The sequence below is a fragment of the Brachyhypopomus gauderio genome, chromosome 10, assembly GCF_052324685.1.
Source record: "Brachyhypopomus gauderio isolate BG-103 chromosome 10, BGAUD_0.2, whole genome shotgun sequence".
In the NCBI taxonomy this organism is placed as follows: Eukaryota; Metazoa; Chordata; class Actinopteri; order Gymnotiformes; family Hypopomidae; genus Brachyhypopomus; species Brachyhypopomus gauderio.
This window is the reverse complement of record NC_135220.1, coordinates 11,487,430-11,512,591: the sequence shown is the minus strand read 5'-3', so window position 1 is coordinate 11,512,591 and position 25,162 is coordinate 11,487,430. Positions and strand designations below refer to the sequence as shown.

The 25,162-nt window shown below is 44.6% G+C and overlaps 1 protein-coding gene across 1 annotated transcript; it reads right to left on the bottom strand.

Moving 5' to 3' along the window:
- Positions 1 to 8,000: 8,000 nt before the first annotated feature.
- Positions 8,001 to 24,807, bottom strand: LOC143525451 (uncharacterized). Its single transcript, XM_077019447.1, has 14 exons — positions 24,502 to 24,807; positions 23,864 to 23,984; positions 23,403 to 23,510; positions 22,760 to 22,796; positions 20,842 to 22,667; positions 20,573 to 20,600; positions 18,728 to 20,496; positions 18,539 to 18,587; positions 17,963 to 18,003; positions 17,815 to 17,875; positions 15,868 to 17,678; positions 15,702 to 15,738; positions 15,417 to 15,548; positions 8,001 to 15,281 (listed from the first exon to the last, which is right to left on the bottom strand). Exons 1-14 carry the CDS (start codon positions 24,588 to 24,590, stop codon positions 9,460 to 9,462), a joined length of 11,931 nt encoding a protein of 3,976 aa, XP_076875562.1. The 5' UTR covers positions 24,591 to 24,807; the 3' UTR covers positions 8,001 to 9,459.
- Positions 24,808 to 25,162: the final 355 nt, after the last annotated feature.

Genomic DNA, 25,162 nt, shown 5'->3' with positions numbered 1-25,162 from the left:
CGAGAGTGTCTGAGGCAGTGACACTCGGGCTCTTAATTCCAGACGCTGGCTTTGATCTTCTCTGCCACGCAGACCTGGAGGAAACCTTGGGCTCTGTACACGGGCACAGCAATCCAGACCCGCTTGAAAAACCCAAAATACGAAACAGAAAACACACATATTCCAAATGAGGAAGTATTCTGGGTTTTTAGAAAATACCTGCTCCAAAGCAATATATATATATATAGTAATTCAATAGTCATAGTCAAGAATAAATAGATGTTATATATATATATATATATATATATATATATATATATATATATATATATATATATATATATATATATATATATATATATATATGATATTTTGATGGCATAGACTTCTTCATCCCAGCACATGCTCTACAGCGAGAGCACTTTGTTGTTTATGATAGGAGTTTGGTTGCCGTGGCTGTGGTGAGATATTTGGTCCTTTTATCTACGGCATCAGAGACCCAGATGCTGCATTCACTCCGACACGTTTCCCAAAGCCAGAGGGGCTGCGTGTTTACGCTGAGCTGGACGCAGCTCTGGAAGAACATGTTCTGTGGAGATCTTCCTCCTGAGGTTTTTACTCCATTTCCAGCTGCCGTGTGTTTTAGTAAAGGATTCTCGGGCAGAATCAGAAGAGAGCCATTCCGACTTGCCACCCACATGTTCTGATCCACATTGTTAATGAACTGGGCTTAACAGGGCTGACTATTTCCCACACTTTCGCTAGGCTGAGTCGCCGTAGTTCAGACCTGCTCTGGTGCTACAGCTGACCTTCTGGATTTAGAACGACACCACATTATAGCTGAGTTTCCCCTGAAAAACTACTGTTGGACCACAGAAGTTCATTTCTATGTTAAAAGGAATCAACATCACAGAAGTGTGAAGTACATGAATTGCATACTATATAAAAAGTAACTCTGTTTCTGTCAGCTCTGCCCTTTCGGTTTGTAGTTGGGGTTATCTGCGCTCTGGGTAACGTAGCTGTAGAGTCCACATAATTACAAACACTCGGACTGACCAGGGTCATATCACATTTCTCCCAAATGTGGCCTTTCTTTCAACAAATGTAATTTCTTCATTCATCAGGACCTCCATGGCTTTGTCATAAAAACAAATTCCATATATATTGCCACAGTAGACTGTTGATGATTCCACATTCTCTCATGTATGTCCAATAAACACAGCACCACAGAAGCTGCACTTTTATTTGCTTTTCATTAAAATGTTCGTCAACTATTTACAGTTTGGCTATTTACAGTTCAACTATTTACAGTTCATGTCAGGGTTTTTTTGTTTTGACATGCATGTCAAATGAGCTGAGACACATAATAAATACGTGTGTGTGTAAAGGGTTTATAATCACATATGTTCTACTTCAAATACTTAAACACTTTTCCACGTGGATAACATTGAGCTTCATGCTGTGACCACCCAGAATTAGCATCATAACTAAAACGGGTGATCAATTCAAAGCCCAAAGCATTGTTCCAGCATGTTAAATGTTTAGTCAGCCAATTAAACAGAAAAAAGCCCACAGTCTTCAGAGGGTTAAAAACACAAATGCATAAAATACAGAAATCAAAGAAAATCAAATATTAATCTTGATTTCGTGTCTTGTTTAAACGGTGCCTTTGCTCCTCTGCCACAAACAGAGCCAGAAGGAGTGTGTGTGTGTGTGTGTGTGTGTGTGTGTGTGTGTGTGTGTGTGTGTGTGTGTGTGTGTGTGTGTGTGTGTGTGTGTGTGTGATGCAGCCTTTTCTTGCTGTGATTGAAAGGCTGTTGCTGACTGACTGTTTGAGCTGAGGGGATATACATCATTATAGCTGCGGCAACAATGTGCCTTTTCAGTTTATTTAGGTAGGGATGGTGCTTTCTTTTGAAATGTTTTTAAATTGCTCTTTTATTGAACAATTGAATTAAATAAAACCCAGGACATGGAGAGATGCCACAAAGTGATTGGGTACATTTCAAATACCTTAACATAAACATTTATCTGTGAGCAAGTTATTTATTTTTAGATGGTATTTGTATGCGCAATCAAAGTTGAAAGAGTGAAACTGACATTTGCTTACAGCGTTTGATTGCTTTGTTTGTATTACTATTATTCTGATCTCTCACTTTTTACTCTTGATTGTCCCTTATTTCTGTTATTGGAGTGAATGTTTTTCCTGTGTGGCTGTATGAGCGGTGGAGCTGTAAGATGTGTGTGTGTGTTCTCAATCTCTCCTCTTGTGAAAACACAGGAGAGTCCCTCTCAGCAGGAGAAGACACAGAGAAAACGTTCAGTGTCCAATCCAGGCCTGTCAGAAGGCAGTCTGGACGTGTTCTTCAGAGGCGGCCATTTGTTTGAGGGCATCTCTCCGTCTTTGCTTTGAGCTCTCTGCTGCCTTTCATGTACCAGATGGGAGTCTAAAGAACAGGCCAGGGCAGCCAGTGGCGTGTCCCGCTGTCGGGAGAACACGCTCGTCTCGCTAAGGTCACTGGGCCCAAATCACAGAAGAGCAACACCCAGTTCAACTTCTTCCAGCTCATTCCGCCGTGGGTGAAACGGCACTCCAGACACACGGTTAGGGCGGCTGATCAAACTTCTAGTGCTGCTGGAAGCAACAGCCACTTCACATGATCATATTTATCAGTGAAGTTTAGTGTAGTGTAGTGTTGTGCAGTGTAGTGTTGTTTAATGTAGTGCAGTGCAGTGTAGTGTAGTGTGGTGTTGTGTAGTGTAAAGTAAAGATTGTCAGGTGTCGCAGTGAGTTATTTAGTAATAACTTTGATAAATAAATCAAATGCAAAATTTTTCCTGCATATTTGAATTACATTATTTAAATATTTACCTATGCAACTATGCATACTGTAAAGGTCTTAGTTTTTAACTAATATTTACTTTTTTTGCATGTATTGTTCTGCATTTTAACTTGTATTCTCCCATGTTGTTGGTATTTCATGCGTTCAGTAGTTTTGTTTGGGTTCACATTGAGATGTACCTGAATATGATGAACAGCAACTTTGATATAAAATAATGAAGGATTCTAATCCTTGGAAATTCTAGATCATTTTCTGGATAGTATCTGTGCAGAACAGTGTCTGGATGGTGCAGTCTGTGCAGAACAGTGTCTGGATGGTGCAGTCTCTGTGCAGAACAGTGTCTGGATGGTGTAGTCTCTGTGCAGATCAGTGTTTGGATGGTGTATTCTCTGTGCCAATCAGTGTCTGGATGGTGTATTCTCTGTGCAGAACAGTGTCTGGATGGTGCAGTCTCTGTGCAGAACAGTCTCTGGATGGTGTATTCTCTGTGCAGAACAGTGTCTGGATGGAGTAATCTCTGTGCAGAACAGTGTCTGGATGGTGTATTCTCTGTGCAGAACAGTGTCTGGATGGTGCAGTCTCTGTGCAGAACAGTGTCTGGATGGTGTAGTCTCTGTGCAGAACAGTGTCTGGATGGTGTAATCTCTGTGCAGAACAGTGTCTGGATGGTGTAATCTCTGTGCAGAACAGTGTCTGGATGGTGCAGTCTCTGTGCAGAACAGTGTCTGGATGGTGTAGTCTCTGTGCAGAACAGTGTCTGGATGGTGTATTCTCTGTGCAGAACAGTGTCTGGATGGTGTAGTCTCTGTGCAGAACAGTGTCTGGATGGTGTAGTCTCTGTGCAGAACAGTGTCTGGATGGTGCAGTCTCTGTGCAGAATAGTGTCTGGATGGTGTAATATCTGTGCAGAACAGTGTCTGGATGGTGTAGTCTCTGTGCAGAACAGTGTCTGGATGGTGTAATCTCTGTGCAGAACAGTGTCTGGATGGTGTAGTCTCTGTGCAGAACAGTGTCTGGATGGTGTATTCTCTGTGCAGAACAGTGTCTGGATGGTGCAGTCTCTGTGCAGAGCAGTGTCTGGATGGTGTATTCTCTGTGCAGAACAGTGTCTGGATGGAGTAATCTCTGTGCAGAACAGTGTCTGGATGGTGTAGTCTCTGTGCAGAACAGTGTCTGGATGGTGTAATCTCTGTGCAGAACAGTGTCTGGATGGTGCAGTCTCTGTGCAGAACAGTGTCTGGATGGTGTAATCTCTGTGCAGAACAGTGTCTGGATGGTGCAGTCTCTGTGCAGAACAGTGTCTGGATGGTGTAGTCTCTGTGCAGAACAGTGTCTGGATGGTGTATTCTCTGTGCAGAACAGTGTCTGGATGGTGTAGTCTCTGTGCAGAACAGTGTCTGGATGGTGCAGTCTCTGTGCAGAATAGTGTCTGGATGGTGTAATATCTGTGCAGAACAGTGTCTGGATGGTGTAGTCTCTGTGCAGAACAGTGTCTGGATGGTGTAATCTCTGTGCAGAACAGTGTCTGGATGGTGCAGTCTCTGTGCAGAACAGTGTCTGGATGGTGTAGTCTCTGTGCAGAACAGTGTCTGGATGGTGTAATCTCTGTGCAGAACAGTGTCTGGATGGTGTAGTCTCTGTGCAGAACAGTGTCTGGATGGTGTATTCTCTGTGCAGAACAGTGTCTGGATGGTGTAGTCTCTGTGCAGAACAGTGTCTGGATGGTGTAGTCTCTGTGCAGAACAGTGTCTGGATGGTGCAGTCTCTGTGCAGAACAGTGTCTGGATGGTGTATTCTCTGTGCAGAACAGTGTCTGGATGGTGTAGTCTCTGTGCAGAACAGTGTCTGGATGGTGTAGTCTCTGTGCAGAACAGTGTCTGGATGGTGCAGTCTCTGTGCAGAACAGTGTCTGGATGGTGTAATCTCTGTGCAGAACAGTGTCTGGATGGTGTAGTCTCTGTGCAGAACAGTGTCTGGATGGTGTAGTCACTGTGCAGAACAGTGTCTGGATGGTGTAATCTCTGTGCAGAACAGTGTCTGGATGGTGCAGTCTCTGTCCTCGCTGTTTTAAACAGGGATGAACACTGACCCCCTAATGTCACAGACGTAAGGGGCAGACAGAGGCTGTGAGGACAGAACAATAGATAAATTGTGCTGTCACATCTGTTTGTGTTTAATACCCTTCAGCAGGATTAGAGAAGAGAAATCAGAACACTGGTTGGTTTGTGGGGACGAGACTATAGGCAGCCAGGCCTGAAAAAGATGCAGACGAAGGACAAGCCGTCCCAGAGCAGTAACCCAATCCCTGCAAATCACACACTAATCCCACTTACCCCCCACAGTCAGAGTGGAGCCGTACTCAGCCCCAATCTGGACGGGTCGCATGTGTCTCACCAGTCACCAGGTGAATCCGCCACACACATTCTTAATTCTATTGAATTGGAATGGCTGAAAAAAAGCAAGTTATTTCAGGAATTTTAATAGGTGTATTAATGTCCAAGATATATGTCCATTTCTGTGCAAGACTTCAGGGCAAGATAAAAGCCAGAAAAGAGTGCTAAAAACAAATCAAAACAAAAAGGCCCACCTGCATTACAAAAAGCTATCTTAAAATCTTTGTGGTTAAGACTTGGATCCATGACAGAGTGGATGTGTATATTATAGGTCGGGTTTTACCTGCAGCCAACATGACAAAACAGAAATTCTGGATCTGCTCAACACTCTTGACATCAGAATAACTTAAACCAAATGCGCTATTTGTTGGTGGTTCTAAGTCTCCGGACAAACTGATTTTTTTCCCCCCAAGTATGGAAACCTTGAAATGAAATCCAGTTAAGCCCTCTGTTTCTTCCTCTAGAGTGTAGTTAACGAAACAGGCCGTGTATGGACAAGAGTCCACATGAGTCCAGTTCGTTCAGTCCAGCCAGAATTCGTCTTCCAGCAGGAAACTAACTCAAGACTACAGTCAGAATAATGCTCAGTCTGCCTGGAGATCCACACTCAGGGATATAAACCAAGGAGGAAAGACTTTAGAGACTTTCTTTTAAACAGATGCAGTTGGAAGAAACCCTGTTCGAATCTGCATCTCTAGCTAATATCTAACCACACACATGAACCCACTCAACCTGTTCTTGTATCCTCAAGGGAAGGCAGGCACTTCCTCCCTGTTCTGATCATTCTTTATGAAGCTCAAGAGGAACATTTGGACACTGAGTCACCCTGGGATTCCCCCAGAACCCAGCACCCAGGCCTACGGTACCCAGCACCCAGGCGTAATCCTGCCTGCAAACGGCCCCTGCTGCCGGCCGGCTAGGGGGAGGAGGGGCTGTATCGTTTGCTTTCAGGATGAGCTGCGGAGACCCAGAGATGCTCACTTCACACCAGCCTGTGCTTTAACCGTCAGGCCCTTGTCTAGGCAGGAAGAGTGAGGACAGGACCTGCTACATCTTACAGGAGTACAGGAGTCTCGCCGGCCGGGATCACACAGCAGGGGTGAGGACCACAGTTCACAGCGAGGGCTTCAGGGGCAACACAAGGAAGCAGGCAGGGTTGTAATCCCGAGATCACCAACACAATGCAGAGGTGCTTCAGGGACTCTGGGTCATGAAGCTGCTTCGGCTGAGCCACTGCTGAGCTCAGAGGTTGTAAACAATGCAAAGAAAAGTTACATTCTTTAGAATTTGAAAGGCAAAAGGCAAGAAAACAAAAATATGAGCATTAACACCAGGTCATTAGTCAGATCAAATAGCTTACAAGACAGGTTTCACTGAATGATTCAACTGCAAGAAAGTCGTATGAAACTGCAACATTTTGTAACATAAATCCATCATTTGTCTTTTTCACTAAGTGCCTTTTAACATAGCAAGCTTATCACATGCACGGGGATCTATTACTCTAGCTGATTTGCAGAGAGAGGAATTCATCTCCTAAACCCATTAGTTATAATGTTTAAATGTGAACACATGTTGAACACACAGCACGTCACTGTGCCTGGACTCACGTTAGTGCTGCAGGCAAGAAAAAATGAAGACAAAAATCTGGCTTGAAGATCACACAAATTACAATAATTTATTGCTTTGTGGAAAATGGGGCCATATTCAAATTCTGGAATGGAAAACTCTTTGGTTGATGACAGAGGGACAAGAGTATGGTTGGTCTGTGTTGTATCCAACTTTGCACAAAGCCCTTTGGGGACGTGGCAAATGAGCTATTGTTTTTGGGACGGATCTAAGTGGTTATTCTTCTAGATTAAATAGGTCCCCAGAGAAGCCGCATGTATCACTGTGATACAGGGCAGTGTTGTACAGCTGAGTCCCAACCAACAACACAGTGAGTGTAAATAAATGGACAACTATAAGCAACAATGATTTTAGTCATTCAGATGATGCTCCTAGTAAACAGTTCTTCTCCTTGGGATCTGGAGACAAAAACAAACATATATTGCCTGCTGCACATATTTAATACTCTACAATTAAGTTTGGTTTGATTGATTTGTGGTTACTGCAGCGCTGTCTTGTTAATAGCCTTATATGACTTTGCACTATAACCTCTCCTACCATCTTCCTCAGAAGAGATGACCCTAAAGAGATCAAAGGCCATTGCCCCAAAGGTGATTTTGGGTCCAAGGTTAAAAGTAAATGAGAGAGTGATTGCTTCTCAGCAAGATCTCAAGATCTAACCCTGAAAACAATATTCGGTGATGGATCTGTATTCTGTGAGTCTTGGGTTAAGAGTCTGCTGCAAATCATTGACTTGCAACAGGGGGCCAGGCGGACTCTGTGAAAGGCATGGCACAAAAAGGCCGAACAAGCATTCAAAGTAAAGGAATTAATCATTAACTTCCTTTAACCCAGTGGAAGAATAGAGGATTTTGGTAGGAAGTGGAGGACCAAAGTATTTATGCCTGTTTTTAAAAAACAACAAACAAAACCTTCAACAAGACAGCTAAACATTGGAAGTTCATTTCACAGCTGCCGTGGTAAAGAAGCACGAGGTTGTGGTGATTATTGCAAAGCGCTGATTCATTAAACTGCAATCACACAAATCAAGTTTGGTCAGGTCTAGTGTGATCTAGAATAATCATCATCAAGAATACAGCATATCTGATCAGCAATGCCCCTTGAAAAAAGGACTGCTACAATTCAGAAAATTATGTTCATATTGAATACAACATAAGGATTAAGATGAAAGTGTTTTTATTTGGCCTGTTTGTACATGTACAGCTTTGATAATGGCTGGATCCTCCACTGTATAACCACTACCATGCCCAGTCCCGGCCCTGGAGTGAACGTGACAGGACTTCCGAAATATACAGTTTGGCGTAGCAACGACATTCTGCTTTCACTGTTCATCACGCAAAGCCAATATGATGGACCTGCTCCAATGTCTCCAGGTTACGAGCTGAACTACTACAAGACTTGATATGGAAAAAAAAAAAACACATTAATAATGCACATAGGGAAGTGTGAAAGGGCTTTCCACATCTGACTTCAGAGGACTACATACATGTTTTATGACAAGATGGCTTCCTTTTGACCTCCCAGCTAAGAGCTCAGCTATGCAACATTGTTTAAAGGCACCAGGCTGCTGCCTAAAGATCACGTATAAATTCCATCAGAACATACAAACCTGAAGATTTGTGCTTTTAGCAGAGCAGCACAAGCCAAATGTTACTGTACAGAAAAATTAAAACAGCATAACAAATCAGTTATGGCAAAAGTCTATAAGCAGAGGTTGTATGTAGCATTGAGCCCGACCAAGATTATGGGCCAGATGCAACCAACCGCACTCTTTCTAAAGCACACAGAGGTAAGCCTGCCATCTTGTGGACATTTGTATAACATACTTCCACAGTCTTGAAGGTCAGAATCAACTGGAAACAAAAAAAAACTTCTTTTAAATTCATTTTATTTGTTTATTTTAGTCAAATATATACGAATGCTTCCTTCATGAGGAGGGTACTGGGGTGAGAATGTTTACAGAAATTAATCCATTTAAATCAAACTGGAAACAAATAATTTTGAAACAGAATGGAACACAGCGTGTCAATTTATGCCATGGGACGTTGGTGAACGGATGCATGCATTTTAAACTGATGTATGTTGTTTTTTTTAATTAAATGTAGGAACATGATGTGTGTCCTTGTAATGTATTTTATGCGATTTACATGATCAAAAAAATCCTTAAAATTTCCTGAAGATACTGGGAATCTTCCAAAAAGCCTAGCTTAAAAGCATTCTGTCAGACATCCTATGCCTCATGTTCCAAGAATCGGGGAAAGGTTTTGCATAAAGGCACAAAAGCATTAGAGCCCTCCAAGGGCGTCTTTCTGTTCCTCTTTCTTTTTTTGTTTGTTTGTTTTTTTTGGCAAGACATTGGTCCCAATAGGTAGTCCTCTTTCTTTTTCCACGTCACAACCAAAGAAAAATAAGACAACAGAACAAAAATATTAAACCATACAATAATTAGATTATACGTAATGTGTACAAGTCTAATTCATTTTTCTATTAAAAAAAAGTCTACAGAAACCTATGCTCAGATTTGATCAACAATAAAAGGTGGATACAGTGGGTCACTCTCTGAGGACTTCAGCAGTATAGGACACCCTAATGGAAAGCTAGTTAGGGGCTATAACCCTCTATAAGGGATGCAGCAAAGAGAAGGATCTCTGGGACTGTTGGACAAACTCAATAAGAGTCTTCTTTCCCCGTCCCATCATGCCCTTGTTTCTGTAGCAGGGCAAGACCATGAGGAGACGGAGAAGCATCTCAATATTAGGGAAAGATCTGACGTCTGGGACCTCGAGCGCACCTAGAACGCTGGTGTGGTGGGGGAGTTCAGAAGGTGCATCCACCCACTTCTCCCTCCACTTCAGCAGCTCCACCTGTAGAGAGCTCCAGTCAGGAAGATCATCCTGATATACCTTGAAATGATCAGTGTCCTTGCAGCACCCTTCTGTCTTAGATGCGACATAAGGCACAACCTGCATGCAGCGAACCATGTCCTGAACGCGGTCAGATAGAAGCTCGGCTATCTCACTGATGGACCACTCGATCGCTCCTCTGCAAACTGCCTCCCTGTAGTGTTCTTGTGAAATGTGGTCAACGCTGATCTGTAGCTTAGAAGCAAGATCCACTGCCTCTTGCAACCACGCTTGAAAATGAGAGTCAATATTAATGGTCATATCATTTAGGAAAGCAAACAGATTGGGCAGGCTGTTCACAGCTCGATACATCTCCAGAGGAGTGCCCTGAAGACTCTGACTTACATTTTTGGTGAGGCTCAAGATATTCTTCATTATGACCACCGTCAGGATAAACTCAAAGTTCTGGCAAATGTTAATGAAGTTCACAGCCTGTGTTTTTTCTGCCTGGTCACCATTTTCCTTCATACCAATCAAAAAGTGCACAATCGCTTCTAGAACCTCTACAGTAAGTTCCAGAATGTCATGGCTACTTTCCCATTGGTTTCTTGTTAGTTTATCACTCAGTTCAATGTGCTTTTTTTCGTCCTGAAGGAATGTGGACTGGATCACGCTTTGTAGATTAGCACGTTTCTCCGCACTGTCAGTCAACCACTGGAACAGTTTCTCCACCTGCATGAAACTCTCTGCTATTTCAGCAACAACAGATGATCTGCCCAGCCAAACATTGAGACAGACAGAGGAGTTGAGGGTGCGTAATATTGATGGATACCTCTGAGATAGCAATGATGCCACTTCTCGCATTTTTGAACCTGTAGCACCAACACTCAGTAAGCTCTGCCCTCGACACAAAGCCAAATCCAAACCCCACTTCTCAGTGAGAGCTGCAGTCACAGTATCAACAAATGTAGCAACATCTTTGTCAAGGGGGACAAATGCTAATGTGTCCTCACAGAGCATGTCGTGTTTATCTAAGTAGCAGATACCTACAGGGATAAATGGATGACCTTCAATCTGGACCTGCTCTTCAAATATTATGGAAAATAATTTTGAATTGGCAAGTTCACTACGACATGCCTCTCGAGATACTGTATCATAGAAAGACAAAGTCCCTTTAGGAGATACAGTGTTATCATGGGCAACCACTACAGGCTGGAGAACGTCACTCTGACTCACTGCTTGTACGACTCTTTTGGGATGAGACGAATCATCTTGAACTGTTGCATAGGACTGGGCCGTGACATCATGAACAATTATATTAACTTGTTTTTGAGTCTCTGCAGTAGCGGAATGGTCTGTGGCACTCGGCGACACTGTAGCGGCTTGACAAATAACAGCCTGAGTTTCTGTAACAGGCCTTTCGGCGCCATCTTGTACGTCAACTCTGGGCTGATCCAAGCCATCTTGACCTATAGAGTTGGCCTCGTCTGGAGTGCAGGTTTGGATCTGACCAGTATTGCCCGCTGCTGCTGCCAGATCCTGACTGGTAACACCTTTAACTTGTGGATCGGTTCCTTGGGCTGTTGCCATGGGTTCAGCAGACACATCCTGGTCTTTACTGAAACTTGAGGGGACATGCAGACATTTTGTGACGAGACTGATGGGCACATCCTGGACTTCAGTGACGGAATCCATAGAAACATCTTGGACGTCTTTAACAGGTTCTGTATCGACATACTGAGACACTACTATGGGTTTTGCAGAAACACCTTGGGTCTCCATCACAGGCTCCATAACAACATCCTGGACAGGTGCTACAGATGCCATGGTCATATGTTGGCATTTTGCGACAGGATCTACAGTGACATCTTGAGCAGGTACAGTGAATTCAGTACGTGTCATTACTATGGATCCCTGAGTTTCTTCTGTGAGCTCCATGTTGACACGCTCCGTTTCCGTTACGTCCCCTTCAGTTACGGCTCGTTCTTCCATAGAAGATTCCATGTTGATATCTTCAACTGCTGCCATAGACTCTGCAGTGCTAGAAAGGCCTTCTGCTGGTTTGGTGGTAATATCTGAGGCTGGTGTTAAAGGTTTCAGAGAAATACCCTGTCCTTCTAACATGGGTTTCAAGGTGACACACTTCGCAGAAATTCTGGGCTCCATGATAATAGCCTGGTGTGCTGATGTGGATTTCATGGGGATATTATGGGCTGGTGTTACAGTTTCTGTGAGGTTGTACAGGGCTGTGGCTCTGGTTTCCATGGTGACATCCTGTGAGTCTTCTGTAGGCTTTATAGAGGCATCTTGACCTATTCCTGATGCATGCTCCAGAGTAACAAACTGACCTGCATTTCTTGGTTCACCGCTCTCACCCTGGGCTGAAGTTGCCAGATCACTGCTCTGATTGTGGGCTGAAGTTTCCAGATCACCGCTCTGACTGTGGGCTGTTGTGGACTTCTCGACAGCATCTCCTGCACATGCATGCTCTGTGGGGACACCTTCAGCTTCCTTTAAAGGTTCCATTAAAGTATCTTGGTCTTGATCTGCTGAGATAACTTCCATGGAGACATCTTGGGCTGCAACATGCTCCTGGGCTACATTCTGGGCTCTTAAGGTTACAACCTGATCTACGCACTCAATAGAAGGAGGTGGAGATGCAGTTACACGCTCTGTGGTGACAAACGTGTCTTCTTTTGTGGGTTTAATGCACACATCCTGAGTTGCTGAGGTGACCTGGGATGCCGTAACACACTCATGGGTTATATTTTCAGCAGACGGACGGTCAGTGTCAACACCTGCTGCTGTGGTTACATGTTCTGTGGATTCGTTTGTAGGTTCCATAAAAACAACCTGGTCTGATGAGCTGACTTCCATGAAGACATCTTGGGATGCAACATGCTCATGGGGTTGATCCTGGGCTTTTGGGGTCATAGCCTGATCTCCAGTAGCCCCAGTGGCAGGCCCCAGTGATGTAGCAACATGTTCTGTGGTGACACACTGGTCTTCTGTGATTGGATGCATCGACAGATCCTGTGCGGCTGAGGTGACTTCCATCATGTAATGGGATGATGTAACATGCTCCTGGGTAACACAGTCATCAGCTGTGGGCTCCATGGCAACATCTGCTGCTAAAGATACCTGTTCTAGGTCGTCTTCTGTAGATTCGACAGAAGCATCCTGGGAGGCAGAAGTGACCTTCATGGAGAAATCTTGGGTTGCAACATGCTCCCGGGTTTCATCTTGGTCTCCTGTGATGGTCTCAGTGGTAACCACCAGAGGAGCCATTACTGGCTCCGCAATGACATCTTGTTCGGTCATTATGCACTCACTAGTGACGTCCTGGGCAGCTTCAGCAGGGCAGGTAATTATATGGTGGCTTGCTGTTGAGAAATCTGGGGAGACATCCTTGACTACAATATCTGTGTCCATGGAGACACCCTGGGTTGATGTTACAGGCTCAATTGCCGCTCCCTTTGCAGCTACTTCTGGTATTACCTCTGGTGGTGCTGCTGTGAGGTCTGTGGCAACATCCTCAGCTGCTGAAACACCCTGGGCTGTCATTTCTGTTGCGGTCTCTGTAGTAATACTCTCCACTGCTGTGGCAATCTCCATGGGGATGTCCTCTGCTGATTTTACAGGCACAATGGCAACACTCTCAGTTGACATTTGTGTTTCAGGCTCTGTGGTGACACCTTGGGCTGGTATTTCTGTTACAGGCTCTGTGGTAACACCTTGGGCCGGCATTTCTGTTACAGGCTCTGTGGTAACACCTTGGGCCGGCATTTCTGTTACAGGCTCTGTGGTAACACCTTGGGCCGGCATTTCTGTTACAGGCTCTGTGGTAACACCTTGGGCCGGCATTTCTGTTACAGGCTCTGTGGTAACACCTTGGGCCGGCATTTCTGTTACAGGCTCTGTGGTAACACCTTGGGCCGGCATTTCTGTTACAGGCTCTGTGGTAACACATTGGGCTGGCATTTCTGTTACAGGTTCTGTGGCAACACATTGGGCCGGTATTTCTGTTACAGGCTCTGTGGTAACACCTTGGGCCGGCATTTCTGTTACAGGTTCTGTGGTAACACATTGGGCCGGCATTTCTGTTACAGGTTCTGTGGTAACACATTGGGCCGGCATTTCTGCTTCTTGCTCTGTGGTGACACCTTGGGCTTCCATTTCTGTTACAGGATCTGTGGTGACATTCTGCACTGGTACTGTGAGATCCATGGTGACTTCCTCGGCTGCTGTAACTGACTCTGTGGAAAATCCCTGGACTGCTTTTTCTATAACATGCTCTGCAGTAGCACCCAGGGCTGGAATTTCTGTTACATGATCTGTGGTGACACTTGGCACAGCTTCTGTGAGCTCAATCATGACATCCTTGTGTGATCCAACAGGCTCCGTGGTTACACTTTGGGTTTCCATTTCTGCTATAGGTTCCATGGTGACATCCTGGCCTGTGTTTTCTGTTTCAGACTCCTTGGTAACATACTGTACTTCTACAGCAAGACCCCTTGTGACATCCTCAGCTTCTGCAGTAGGCTCTGTGACAACACGCTGGGTTTCTGTTACAAGTGGTACAGCAACATCTTGGGTCGCAATTTCTGCAAAACCCTGTTCTGTTTCGGGCTGTGTGTTGACAACATGGGCTGTTGTTGTGATCTCCATTGTGACATCATCAGCTGGTGCAACTGCTTCTGTGGTTACACTCTGGGCGGTCATTTCTGTTACAGGCTCTACTGTGACACACTGTGCTGTCATTTCTGTTACAGGCTCTACTGTGACACACTGTGCTGTCATTTCTGTTACAGGCTCTACTGTGACACACTGTGCTGTCATTTCTGTTACAGGCTCTACTGTGACACTCTGTGCTGTCATTTCCATTACAGGCTCAACTGGGACGCTCTGGGCTGTCATTTCCGTTACAGGCTCAACTGGGACGCTCTGGGCTGTCATTTCCGTTACAGGCTCTACTGGGACGCTCTGGGCGGTCATTTCCGTTACAGGCTCTACTGGGACGCTCTGGGCGGTCATTTCCGTTACAGGCTCTACTGGGACGCTCTGGGCGGTCATTTCCGTTACAGGCTCTAGTGGGACGCTCTGGACGGTCATTTCCGTTACAGGCTCTAGTGGGACGCTCTGGACGGTCATTTCCGTTACAGGCTCTACTGTGACGCTCTGGGCGGTCATTTCCGTTACAGGCTCTACTGTGACGCTCTGGGCGGTCATTTCTGTTACAGGCTCTACTGTGACGCTCTGGGCGGTCATTTCTGTTACAGGCTCTACTGTGACGCTCTGGGCTGCTGCTTCTGAGAGTTCCATGGTGATAATCTGAACTGATGTCACAGGCTCCGAAATGACATCATGGGCTGTACGTTGAGGCTCCACAGAAACATCCTGGTCTCCGGCTGCAAGCTCAGATGGGTTCATTGCAGTTGTGTCCTTGTGAATTTCACCCAATAAAGTAACTGTTGGCGGACTGACCATATTGACTAGATGACATTCCTGTATCCTCTCTATGCTACTGGAAACATTTGTGTCCATGACATAGTCCTCTGGAGTCACAGTGGTATCATTTAATGCAGAGGAGCTTAACTCTAAAAACAAAAGTAAAGGACAACACATGACTTATTTGGACTTAAGGCAGAATACATAAGAGCTCAAACTCAGTTAGACACAAAGTAGGAGTTTGTATAATCTCGAGGACTCAAAGGCATCAGAACGTTGCTCACCTCCAAGGTCACACTGAGACGCAGGGTTGGTTTGGTCTGGTGTGAGGGCGGGAGCCATGCCCCTTGCTTCCTCTGAAGTACCACAGCCGTTGGTCTCAACAGCCTTTTCCTGTGTAGCAATCTCACAAAGATCTGAGGAAAGACAAGTGTATGAGTGAGAGACAAAAATCCAAAATAAATGCCAACATACTACTACTTAATATCATACAGACACAAAAAATGGCATATTACTACATACTACAACACCAGAAATTACATTTTTCATGTATTTTTATTTCTACTCACCACTATCTACTCTCATATTGTTGACATACTGTTTCACCTGAAATTTTAAACACAGACCACATTCAAACTCACAAATCATAATTTCTACATTTAAAATATGGTAATATTATTATTATTTTTTTTAAACATTGTGCAACACCAAAATGTTATCTGTGTAAGTACATACATGAGAAAGGAAGGCATGACTTCTTGGGTCATTTTCCATACACCTGTCAACTACTTCCTCCAAAGTCTGCAGCGTCTGGTGGTGCATGAGAAGCATAACAGTTGTGGTTTTGCTAGCCCTGCAGATGCTGTCATTCTTGAGGTAGCTCCTCAAAGAATTTAAGGTGGTCTTCATCAAGTCACACTCCATGCTGACACTAGGTAGCACTGCCACGAGCTTTAGGAGAGCTATGACATTAGGGTGACCTTTAGCTTCAGGATGGAGCAGCGTCTCAGAGATTGAAGCTGGTGGCGATGCGTCTTGATATTTCTCTTGCCAAGCAGTGGCCCAGGTATTAATGTCTTCCTCTGCCATGTCTGGTTCAGGTAAATCACTTTGGTAGATTGTGTAGATTTTCTCCGTTGCCTCCGGGAGAATGGTCAGAGGATTGCAGGTTGGAAGTAGAGAAAGAACTCTGAGGGCCCTCAGATGACACTCTGAAAAGTTGAACTTCATTTCTTCAATCAGTCCACTTAGGACCGGTATGCTAACCGTTTCCCTGTAGCCTACCTCCAGCGACTCATAGCTGGCAACTGTCTCTGGATAGGACAACGCCCCAGCAACTTTAACAGCAAGCTGTGTGGCCTCCTCGAACCAGGAGGCGTGAACTGCTCCGATGTTCTCTAGCATCTTACTCAGGGACTCCATTATAAGAGGAATCTTGTCCAGCTCACAGATGATATCGGCTGGATTTCCACAACGGAAGACCGTGCTGCAGTTGCGCAGAGGAGCACATGCATTTTTCAAAATCACCAACGGAATGACGAAATCTGACTCCCTAATGGCGGTGGAAAGGATAAGGGCGTGGATGGACATGCTATTACTCCACGACCCGTTAGCATTGTTGCTAACAGAGTCTAAACAGCTTAGCACTCCCTCCAACATATCCACCAGAATGTCAAAGAAATCTTCCGTCTTTTTCCACCTTGACCAACAAGTCTCTGGGACCTCTGCCAGAGCTTCTCGAGGAGTATTCAAAAGACCTTCCATGGTCTGAGAGAGCTCAATATGCAGTCTTGGTGACTGGTCAAAGAAAAGTAACAAGTCTTCAACTACACCAAGAACCTTTGTGATGGGTTCATTATGAAGACTTACTGCCAGCCAATAAGCAAGTCCGCTGGACTCACTAGGCGCGTTAACAGCAAGTGGATAGCTCTCCAAGAAGCCCAATGCCATTTTTCTGAGACTTTGGCTCCCAGCACCCATGCACATGAAGGACTGCCCACGGCAGAAACCCATCTGGAGTCCCCACTCCTCCGAGAGGATGTCTGAGAGAGTCTTGGCTTGGGTGTTTGTGTCAGAACTACTATCAAAGGGCAGGAACCCCAAAAGCTCCACTTTAGGGGTGCAATCGTCAACATACCTGACAAAGACAGGAATAAACTTCTCGTCATCCACAGAGACCATTTTATCAGTGATAACAGAAAAAAATGGGGATTCCTGAACTTCAGAGATGATCGTTTTCCTGATAAACTTCACAATACTCTCTAACATTTCCGCCTCTGATAAGCACTTAACATTCTCCTCTTCCCAGGGACACTGGCTAAGCTCTTGAACGATGAGATCTTGCTCCTCCTTTGGGAGATCTGAGAAGAGGCCTCTTCTCCTAGCCAGTCTGACAGCCACCCTGAAGACACCATCACAGCTTTGAAGATTGTCTGCAGGTTGATCAAGGTGAGCATTCCCATCCAGCTGCTGCCCCACAACGACCTCTGTCAGCACCTCCGACACCTGCTGGGTCTCCATTTCATCTACAGCACCAGCATGGTTGCCTATTATTTAAAAAAATGGATATTACAATAAGGTTTCTGTGAAAAGGTATGATTACATATGTAATAAAAACAATATTACACAAAATTACAGGCAGAAAACACACGTCTAAAATATAAACAAAAAAAATGAACCAACCTTCTGTCTTTATCTCAACAGATATTGGCAGGGTTTCAGTTGATTTGTTCTGTGTAAAGATCTACCATTTCAAAAAAATTATGTTTTATAAATGCCACATCAAAATAACAGATAAATAAGCTAACAAATGTTTTCTGATTTTACAAACCTGTTGAGTGTCCATGTGATCTACTTCATCTTTATGGTTGTCTACAGTAAAAACACCAGCGCAAGAGCTTAGAAGCAGAAACATTTAAATGTAGTCTAGTTTATACAATAAAACAAGTTATTAACAATTGTTATAAGGCTGAATCAATACATGAACAATTAGGCCTTGAGATTATGTGATATGCAAGTAAGGATTTCATAATGTTATAAATAGGGCAAGGTAACTAGCTAGCTACTGTAAGCTAACTGTGTTTGCTCATTCATTTAATGCTGTTCAGTGATGTGATACCATATGGAAATGTTTAGTTTCCATTAGGGCAAAAATGTTAGTGCTGCAGACATGATGAATAATCCAAGTACAAAATAGTATATACTGTAAAATAATAAAGTGCATAGAGCATGACTTAACAGTTTTTTTATAATACATAGCAATATAACAGAACAGTTGATGTTTTTCATGCAAGTATCCTAAGATACTTTAACCTAAGTATCTAAGAATCCACAAAGACACAAACCAAACTAATAGATAATAGTCTGACAGCGATAATGGTACATAAAACACTGGTCAAGGACATACCTTCCACTTTTACTTCAGAACTCCTTAAGAACGTTTTGGACTCCTTGTCCTGTGTAAAAGAAAATTTTATATTAAAAATTATCCATATAAGAAGCACCAATAAAAATGAACCAGATAGTAGGCCTGTATACTATAGTATAGCAACATTACTAAATTTTTTTAATGAAGTTTAAAACAAAAAGATCCTACCAAGCAGATGCCCTCCAGGGTCTTTGGAGTAACCTTCAGGCACTGTGCAACCATCCTGTCCAGATCTCTGTTAAAATTTGTGCCCACCTGGAGCATGGCTATGCAGGGAGACCTGTCCTTGGCACAGGTGTTTCTCAGGTAATCTTCAAACATTTTATGGCGCTTTACCTCCCCACAGAATTCCAGTGCGGTACTTGGTAGCACGCACATGATCTTCAATAATGTGTTAATGTTGGCAAAGTACTGCATGAGAGGCAGACGAAGAGTCTGGAAAATTGTGTCCGGTACAGTCGGAGAAACAACTTTGGTCTTCCATTTGACTTTCCAGCAGGAAAGCTCGGTGAAGAAGTTGTCGGGATCTGGGAGGTCACTAATATACAACGGTGGTTTTGATTTCAAGCTCTCAAAAGTGTAGCTAACGGTCACAGAACATGGGACCAGGGATAGGAAGTTGAGTGCTTCCTTATGGTCATCTGAGAAGTGGTCCTTGACAGAGTTGATGAGGTGGTCAACTAAGGGAAGACTAACTGCGTCTTTGTAGTACCCACCCGGTTTTAGTAGGCTGTCCCTGGGAACTGTTACACTATCAGGCACTTTAATCTGCACACCTAAGCTTTGAGCAAAGGCACTGGCTTCATCAAACCAGTTTTGGTGGAACACCTTGATGTTGGTCTTCACACGGTTGAGAGTTGCTACAATGCCACTGATCTGACAGAGCTGTGAAGCAGCACTGAAATGGTCTTTCTGCAGAGATGCGCTCAGCTCTTTGGTGAAAGAGGAGACGTTCTTCAGTGCAACCATTGCTACAATGAAGTCAAAGTCTCGAATCAGCTGCAGAAGTTTCTTTGCTTGGTTGATCACAGCCAAGCTCCATATCTGTGGACTGCCGCACTGAAATCTCTCAAGACAGTCTGCTAAAGGTTCCAGAATCTGAGCAAAAACGTCATAAGAATCGTGCTTCTCAAGCCAAGAGGAACAGAATGTCCCTTGAAGCTCATGAACTTTCTCATAGTTCTCTCTCAGACCAACAGCTATTATCTGGTCTAGCTGCTTCTCAAGGTCAGTGGTACTGCTGAAGAACAAAACAATCTTTTCAAATATATCGAGGGCTCTGCTGACCGATGGCACAGGAACAGACCTTGACCACCATGTATTAAAAGAATAACAGGAGCTGTGAGTGCATATTGCGAGGGGGTATTTCTCCTGCACTTTACACGCAAAAGCCTTGAGTTTGTACGCGACTTCACCGGAACCCAGATAAGCCTGACCTCTGCAGTATTTCAAATCTAGACGCCACTCTTTGGTGATGATGTCAAACAGACAATCACACATGGTTTCTGTATCAAGGGTCACGTCCACAAATCCCATGAGCTCCAGCCGCATCACATCAAAACTGTCCACAAACCTGAGAAACAAAGGGAGGAGGTCCGTTTCTCCAAACCTCACCGCCCGATCTACGAACAGGGAGAAGAATGAATTGCCGACTTCGGAGAGAATCCCCTCTCGCACAACGCCCTCGCACACTTGTAAAACTTCGTTCATTTCTGATTTGGTCACATATTCAACTTCGCCCGCATGGCCTCCCTGATACAACCTAGTTTGGCTGCAGCAGGCTCCAGTGACAGCAGCCTGCAAGGCGGATCTTAATGCTTCTTTATCAGTTCCTGTACAGTCAGCTGCTTTTGGCCTCTCCAGCTCCATATCCAAGGTCATTTCTCTCAACTCCTCCAGATCTTCCTTTGAGGCATCATTTGCATTGTTTTCTGCAGCTAAAAAAATACATACAATTAATAGCAGCATCAGTAATAATAGAGTATGAAAGTAAAAATACGAGTTTAATTTTACCTGAAGGCTGAACGTCCATCATGTCATCCTGAGAACAAATATGAAGCATTATCGTTACTATATGGCTACAGGAATACAAATTATGTAACAGATATTGGTGAATGTATAATTAACATGTCACACAGAGAAACAAAACTGACCACTATTCATCACAGATCTTGAATGTAAAAATGCTGTGGTCTTTTGTGTTAGGCTGGAAACCTGACCAACAACAGACACACCTACACACCTACACACACACACACACACACACACACACACACACCTACCTTATGAAGCAGCTGGAGTATGTCTGGATGATTATCCACATACGACTGCACCATATCCTCGATGTTGAAGTGTACGTCCTGGTTGACGTACACAAACGCCATGTTGCACAGTCTCTTCTCGGCTGGTACCTGCTTCATGTAGGAACGATATCTGTCCAGCACCATGTCATACTGTCCGTACACATCTGCGTCTGCGTTAATGCAAGGGATTGAACCCAGGACCCTCAGCAGGCTCTGCACATTGGGGTAGAAGCCAATGTCGGGGATCTTCAGGGTGGCAAAGACGGTGGTGGGCAGGATTCTCCGTTTGCTGGCATGTCTCCACTTCACCTCCCAGCAGCCCAGCTCATCGTAGAAGGAGTCGGGCCGAGCCAGGTTGTTGAGGTTAGCGTCGGCCACCTTGTCTTTGCGGATGCTGAAGTTGTGGTCGGCCATGTACGACGGCACCAGAGACAGCCACCTCAGGATCCTGACCATCTCGGTGCCGAGGACCTTCTTCACCTCATCGATGAGGTACTGCAGAATCATCTTGCTCAGTGCGTCCCTGTAGTAATCCTCAGCTGAGGGCAGAGGCTTGGCTTCGGTGTCACCATTGGCGGCAGTGTCCACGGGGAGAGTGACCGACACCCCCAGCTTCTTGGCCCGACCCACTGCGTCGGAGAACCACTTCCTGTGAAATATGGGGATCTCCTGCAGGTGTTTGCTCAGCAGCTTCAAGGCATTCGAGATGGTGTATTGCAAGGTACTGCTGATGCTGATTATCCCCCTCAGGCTTGGGTTCAGGATACTCACACAACACAGGGTGTTCTTCAGGACCACCAGGGTGATGATGAAGTTGAAATTCTTCAGCTTCTCCTTAAGCTTAAGCAGCTGTTCCACAATAGCGGCGTCGACGTCCGACAAAGCGCTAGTGCACATCTCTCCTATGCTGTTCAGAAGCGGCTCCAGAATGTCCAGCATGGTCTGGAAGGCGTCCGTGCCGAATTCCCAGTTGTTCTGACAAGCATCCTTGACGCGGTCCACCTCACCTTTGATGTGACTGTACGCTACAGTTATCTTAGCGTGCAGCTTCTTGGTCAGCGTTGAAGACTGCCTCAAGAGGGCAGCCACCTCCTCTACGGTATCGACCACCTCCTGTATGGAGATTACAGGCAATGAGCGAATCAACCACAGGTTGAAGGCGTATGGGTCACTGGGGGCGAGGACAACCTGTGGAAAATCCCGTAGCATCCTACAGGAGAGTTCTTTCAGCTTTTGACACAGGCTGCCCGTCGTCAGGTATGTAAACCCTCGACAGTGCTCCATCCGCAGACCCCATCTGCCGCGGATCTCGGACACCAGCATGAGGAACAGGCTGTCCGAGTCCACATCACATGGCAGGAACCCCAGCAGGTGCTTCTGCGGAAAGCCGTCGCTGGTGACGGAGCGGATGAATACAGGGATCTGAGCTTTGCCCTCGATGTTCGTCTCGTCTTGGAGAAGTATGGAGAAAAAGCGAGCCATACGTAGACTGTTGCGGATCTCCTCACACATCACGTCCTCGCCTAGCTTCAGCACTTCCTTTGACTCGATCTTCTCCGCACAGACGAGGTCGACGCTAACCTGCCCAACAGGGCCACTCGCCATTGACTTTGTAGCGGCACTGTTGCCAATGCTGAAGCCGGTGAAAGCTAAAGTTTCCTTGAAGTAAACCTTCAGGGTTTCCTTGGCTTTGGAAATAGCAGGGTCCTCCTTATCCAGATCCGCTTGAGGAGGATCCAGCACTGCACTGTTCTCTGCCGAGGCTTCCTCGGGGATCTGTCTGGCCACTGTAGCTTGTGGATCATCTGAGAGCAAAGGGGGAGAGAAATTAATAAGAATCACACTGTGACTTGTTATGCAAAAAACATCTAAAATACTGAAATTCAGAACCACTAACCTTTGGCCTTCTTTGCATCCACAGGATCCCCTGCAGCCTGCAATTAGAAAAAAACAAACCTCTAAATGTAAAGGCAAATCTTCTTTACTAACTACTAATGTACTCAAGCAGAACACCTGACCTAATTAAATACAGCCGATTCACTACCTGTCAAAAAAAACCCACAACTAGGTCAAATATATTTAGAGTAACATAACCCACTCACAATTAGTATAGTGTTTCAGTTTGCTTAATGAGAATCCTAATATATTTGATATATTAGGTAGATTCAGGCAGACTTGTACAAAGAAGTTGGTTAGGGTTTGTCTCAGTTTGCTCTATTTTGAGAATGTAATCAACACATTAGCGGTCAAGTATTTTCATTCGATGCTCGCTGTCTGTTGCCTGCACAAAATAGTCCGTTTCCTATACATTCCAGATGAAGAACTGTCTGTGATTGGCTGAAACTCATTTGAAGCCATGAGTTTCCATCGGAAACCCATTTTCCCGAGGCATCATTTGCATTTCCATGTTGTGCAAGGTGACATCTTAATTTGTGTTGAATCTGATTAAGCTCTTGAGAATGGAAAAAAACTGTCACAATTAGAACGTCACCCTGATGATTTCACTACAGTAATACAAAAACAGGTCGTCTTGAACTTACTGGTGGCCTTCCTCTTTTTCTGCTGCTGTTTTGAGCATTGTCTTTGTTGGTTGTAAAGTCAAATATAGTTGGAACTGCGCCATCCTTCAAAACACACTTTATTTCACTCTAGAATAATACACATTTAAAATGTTCATGAGAAGAGATATCATAACATACATAGAAAGAACATGAAAGCTAATGTTCTACAACATCAACATCCTGCAAAAAGAACACTTTAACACAGAGAAATTTGCACACAGAACTGTGGCAAAATTTTAGCACTACTTTCGTTATAGCTCCACTATTTGAAAGGATAGCCAACAGAAATTATGATACAGTATTCTTAGATTGACAAAAGGCCAAAAATATCAAAATCTTCCAAAAGAAAATAAAAGAAAACAGACTCATCAAAACTACAACACGACTATATAAAAGAGGTTAGAGTGCCTAATTGTAGTAAATATGAGGGGAAAACTTACTTCTCTGTGTATCATTGACACCTCAAAATGTTTTGAGCATAGTTTGAAGTTCCTATGTAGGTACTCGGGCGTTTTAGTCTGCAGGTCGGATCTTCCACAGTTACCCACCCATTGTTTGCACCTGAAAATAAATGGATACATGTCACAAGTTCAAAAACACGAAACGGGGTTTTCCTCAGTGCAGGGGAAATACGGCGTACACGTGTTTATTCAGAAAATATGTGAACTAAGAGGAGAAAGACACGACAGACAGCGAGGCGTCCAAAGCAGCGCCGGGAGCCCCTGCCATTTTGAGGAGATCCTGCTGATGGCGAGCGAGCTCTCCGACGGGCTGTCTTCATGAAAAAGTTAAAGACTGTAAACCAATCACTTCATACACACGCCAACGATCACTCGGTGGGTGCAAAGCGCGTTGGGTGTTGTCAGGAGGCGCGACGCGGCCGGTTCGGGTTCGGTAGGTCGTGATCGTGAACATGCTGACGGTAAGACGCGCAGCACATTCATTGAATCAAGGCAGAATTAGCTCGACGGCTAGCAAATAATGCTAATATGGTCACCGTAGTGTCCGCCAAAGACAAATAAGCAGCGTTAAGGTTGATCTGCACACCCAAATGACGGTAGGAGGACGTCGTGCTCACCGCTCGGGCTCCAGTGGGAACCTGAAGAAGGAGATGTTGGACTGATCCGCGCTCTGCTTACAGCTCGCTGCGGCACAGCAGTCGGGCATTTTGGACTCACTTAATCACAATGAATGTTGCATCGTAAAACCTTCCACCACTGACCCAACTGTGATCGCCCGCTCGGTAATTTATCGCCACATTAACATCGACTGTTATTTATTTGTGGAGATCATTCTACGAACTTGCTCGTTAAGCTACCGAGATGTTGCTACTTTATCCGAATGCACAACCAGGAAGAACACCGATGTGGACCGGAAGTGCTCACCGAGCACTGCCCCCAGAAACCGACACCGGACACATTCGTTCCTAGTTTTTCAGTATTGCCAAAATTATTTATCATTTACGGTGACATACTGGGATAAACAAGCAAACAAAAAGATGTTTCTGAATTACTGTTTTTCCAAGTTACACCATGAGGCCCCAAGGATTTTTTCTCACTTGACCACACTAACAGTTGAGGACACTTTTTCGTGGTAGGTGGGATCACAGAAATGAATCATGTTTTTATTTAGATCAGCAGCAAAAAGGGCTTATTCTGTCCTATTTGTTTTGGTCTTTTATAAACTGAAGTAATACAAGTAATTATGTTATAAAGTGTACCATATAGAGCACCTTAGAT

Excerpts from the sequence above, each read along its gene's own strand:
- LOC143525451 (XM_077019447.1), bottom strand. The coding sequence starts at position 24,590 with ATGCCCGACTGCTGTGCCGCAGCGAGCTGTAAGCAGAGCGCGGATCAG. Across the intron at positions 23,985-24,501 it reads TTCCCACTGGAGCCCGAGCG|GTGCAAACAATGGGTGGGTA; the intron begins GTGAGCACGACG and ends ATTTATTTTCAG. Across the intron at positions 22,668-22,759 it reads GGATGCAAAGAAGGCCAAAG|ATGATCCACAAGCTACAGTG; the intron begins GTTAGTGGTTCT and ends CTTTGCTCTCAG.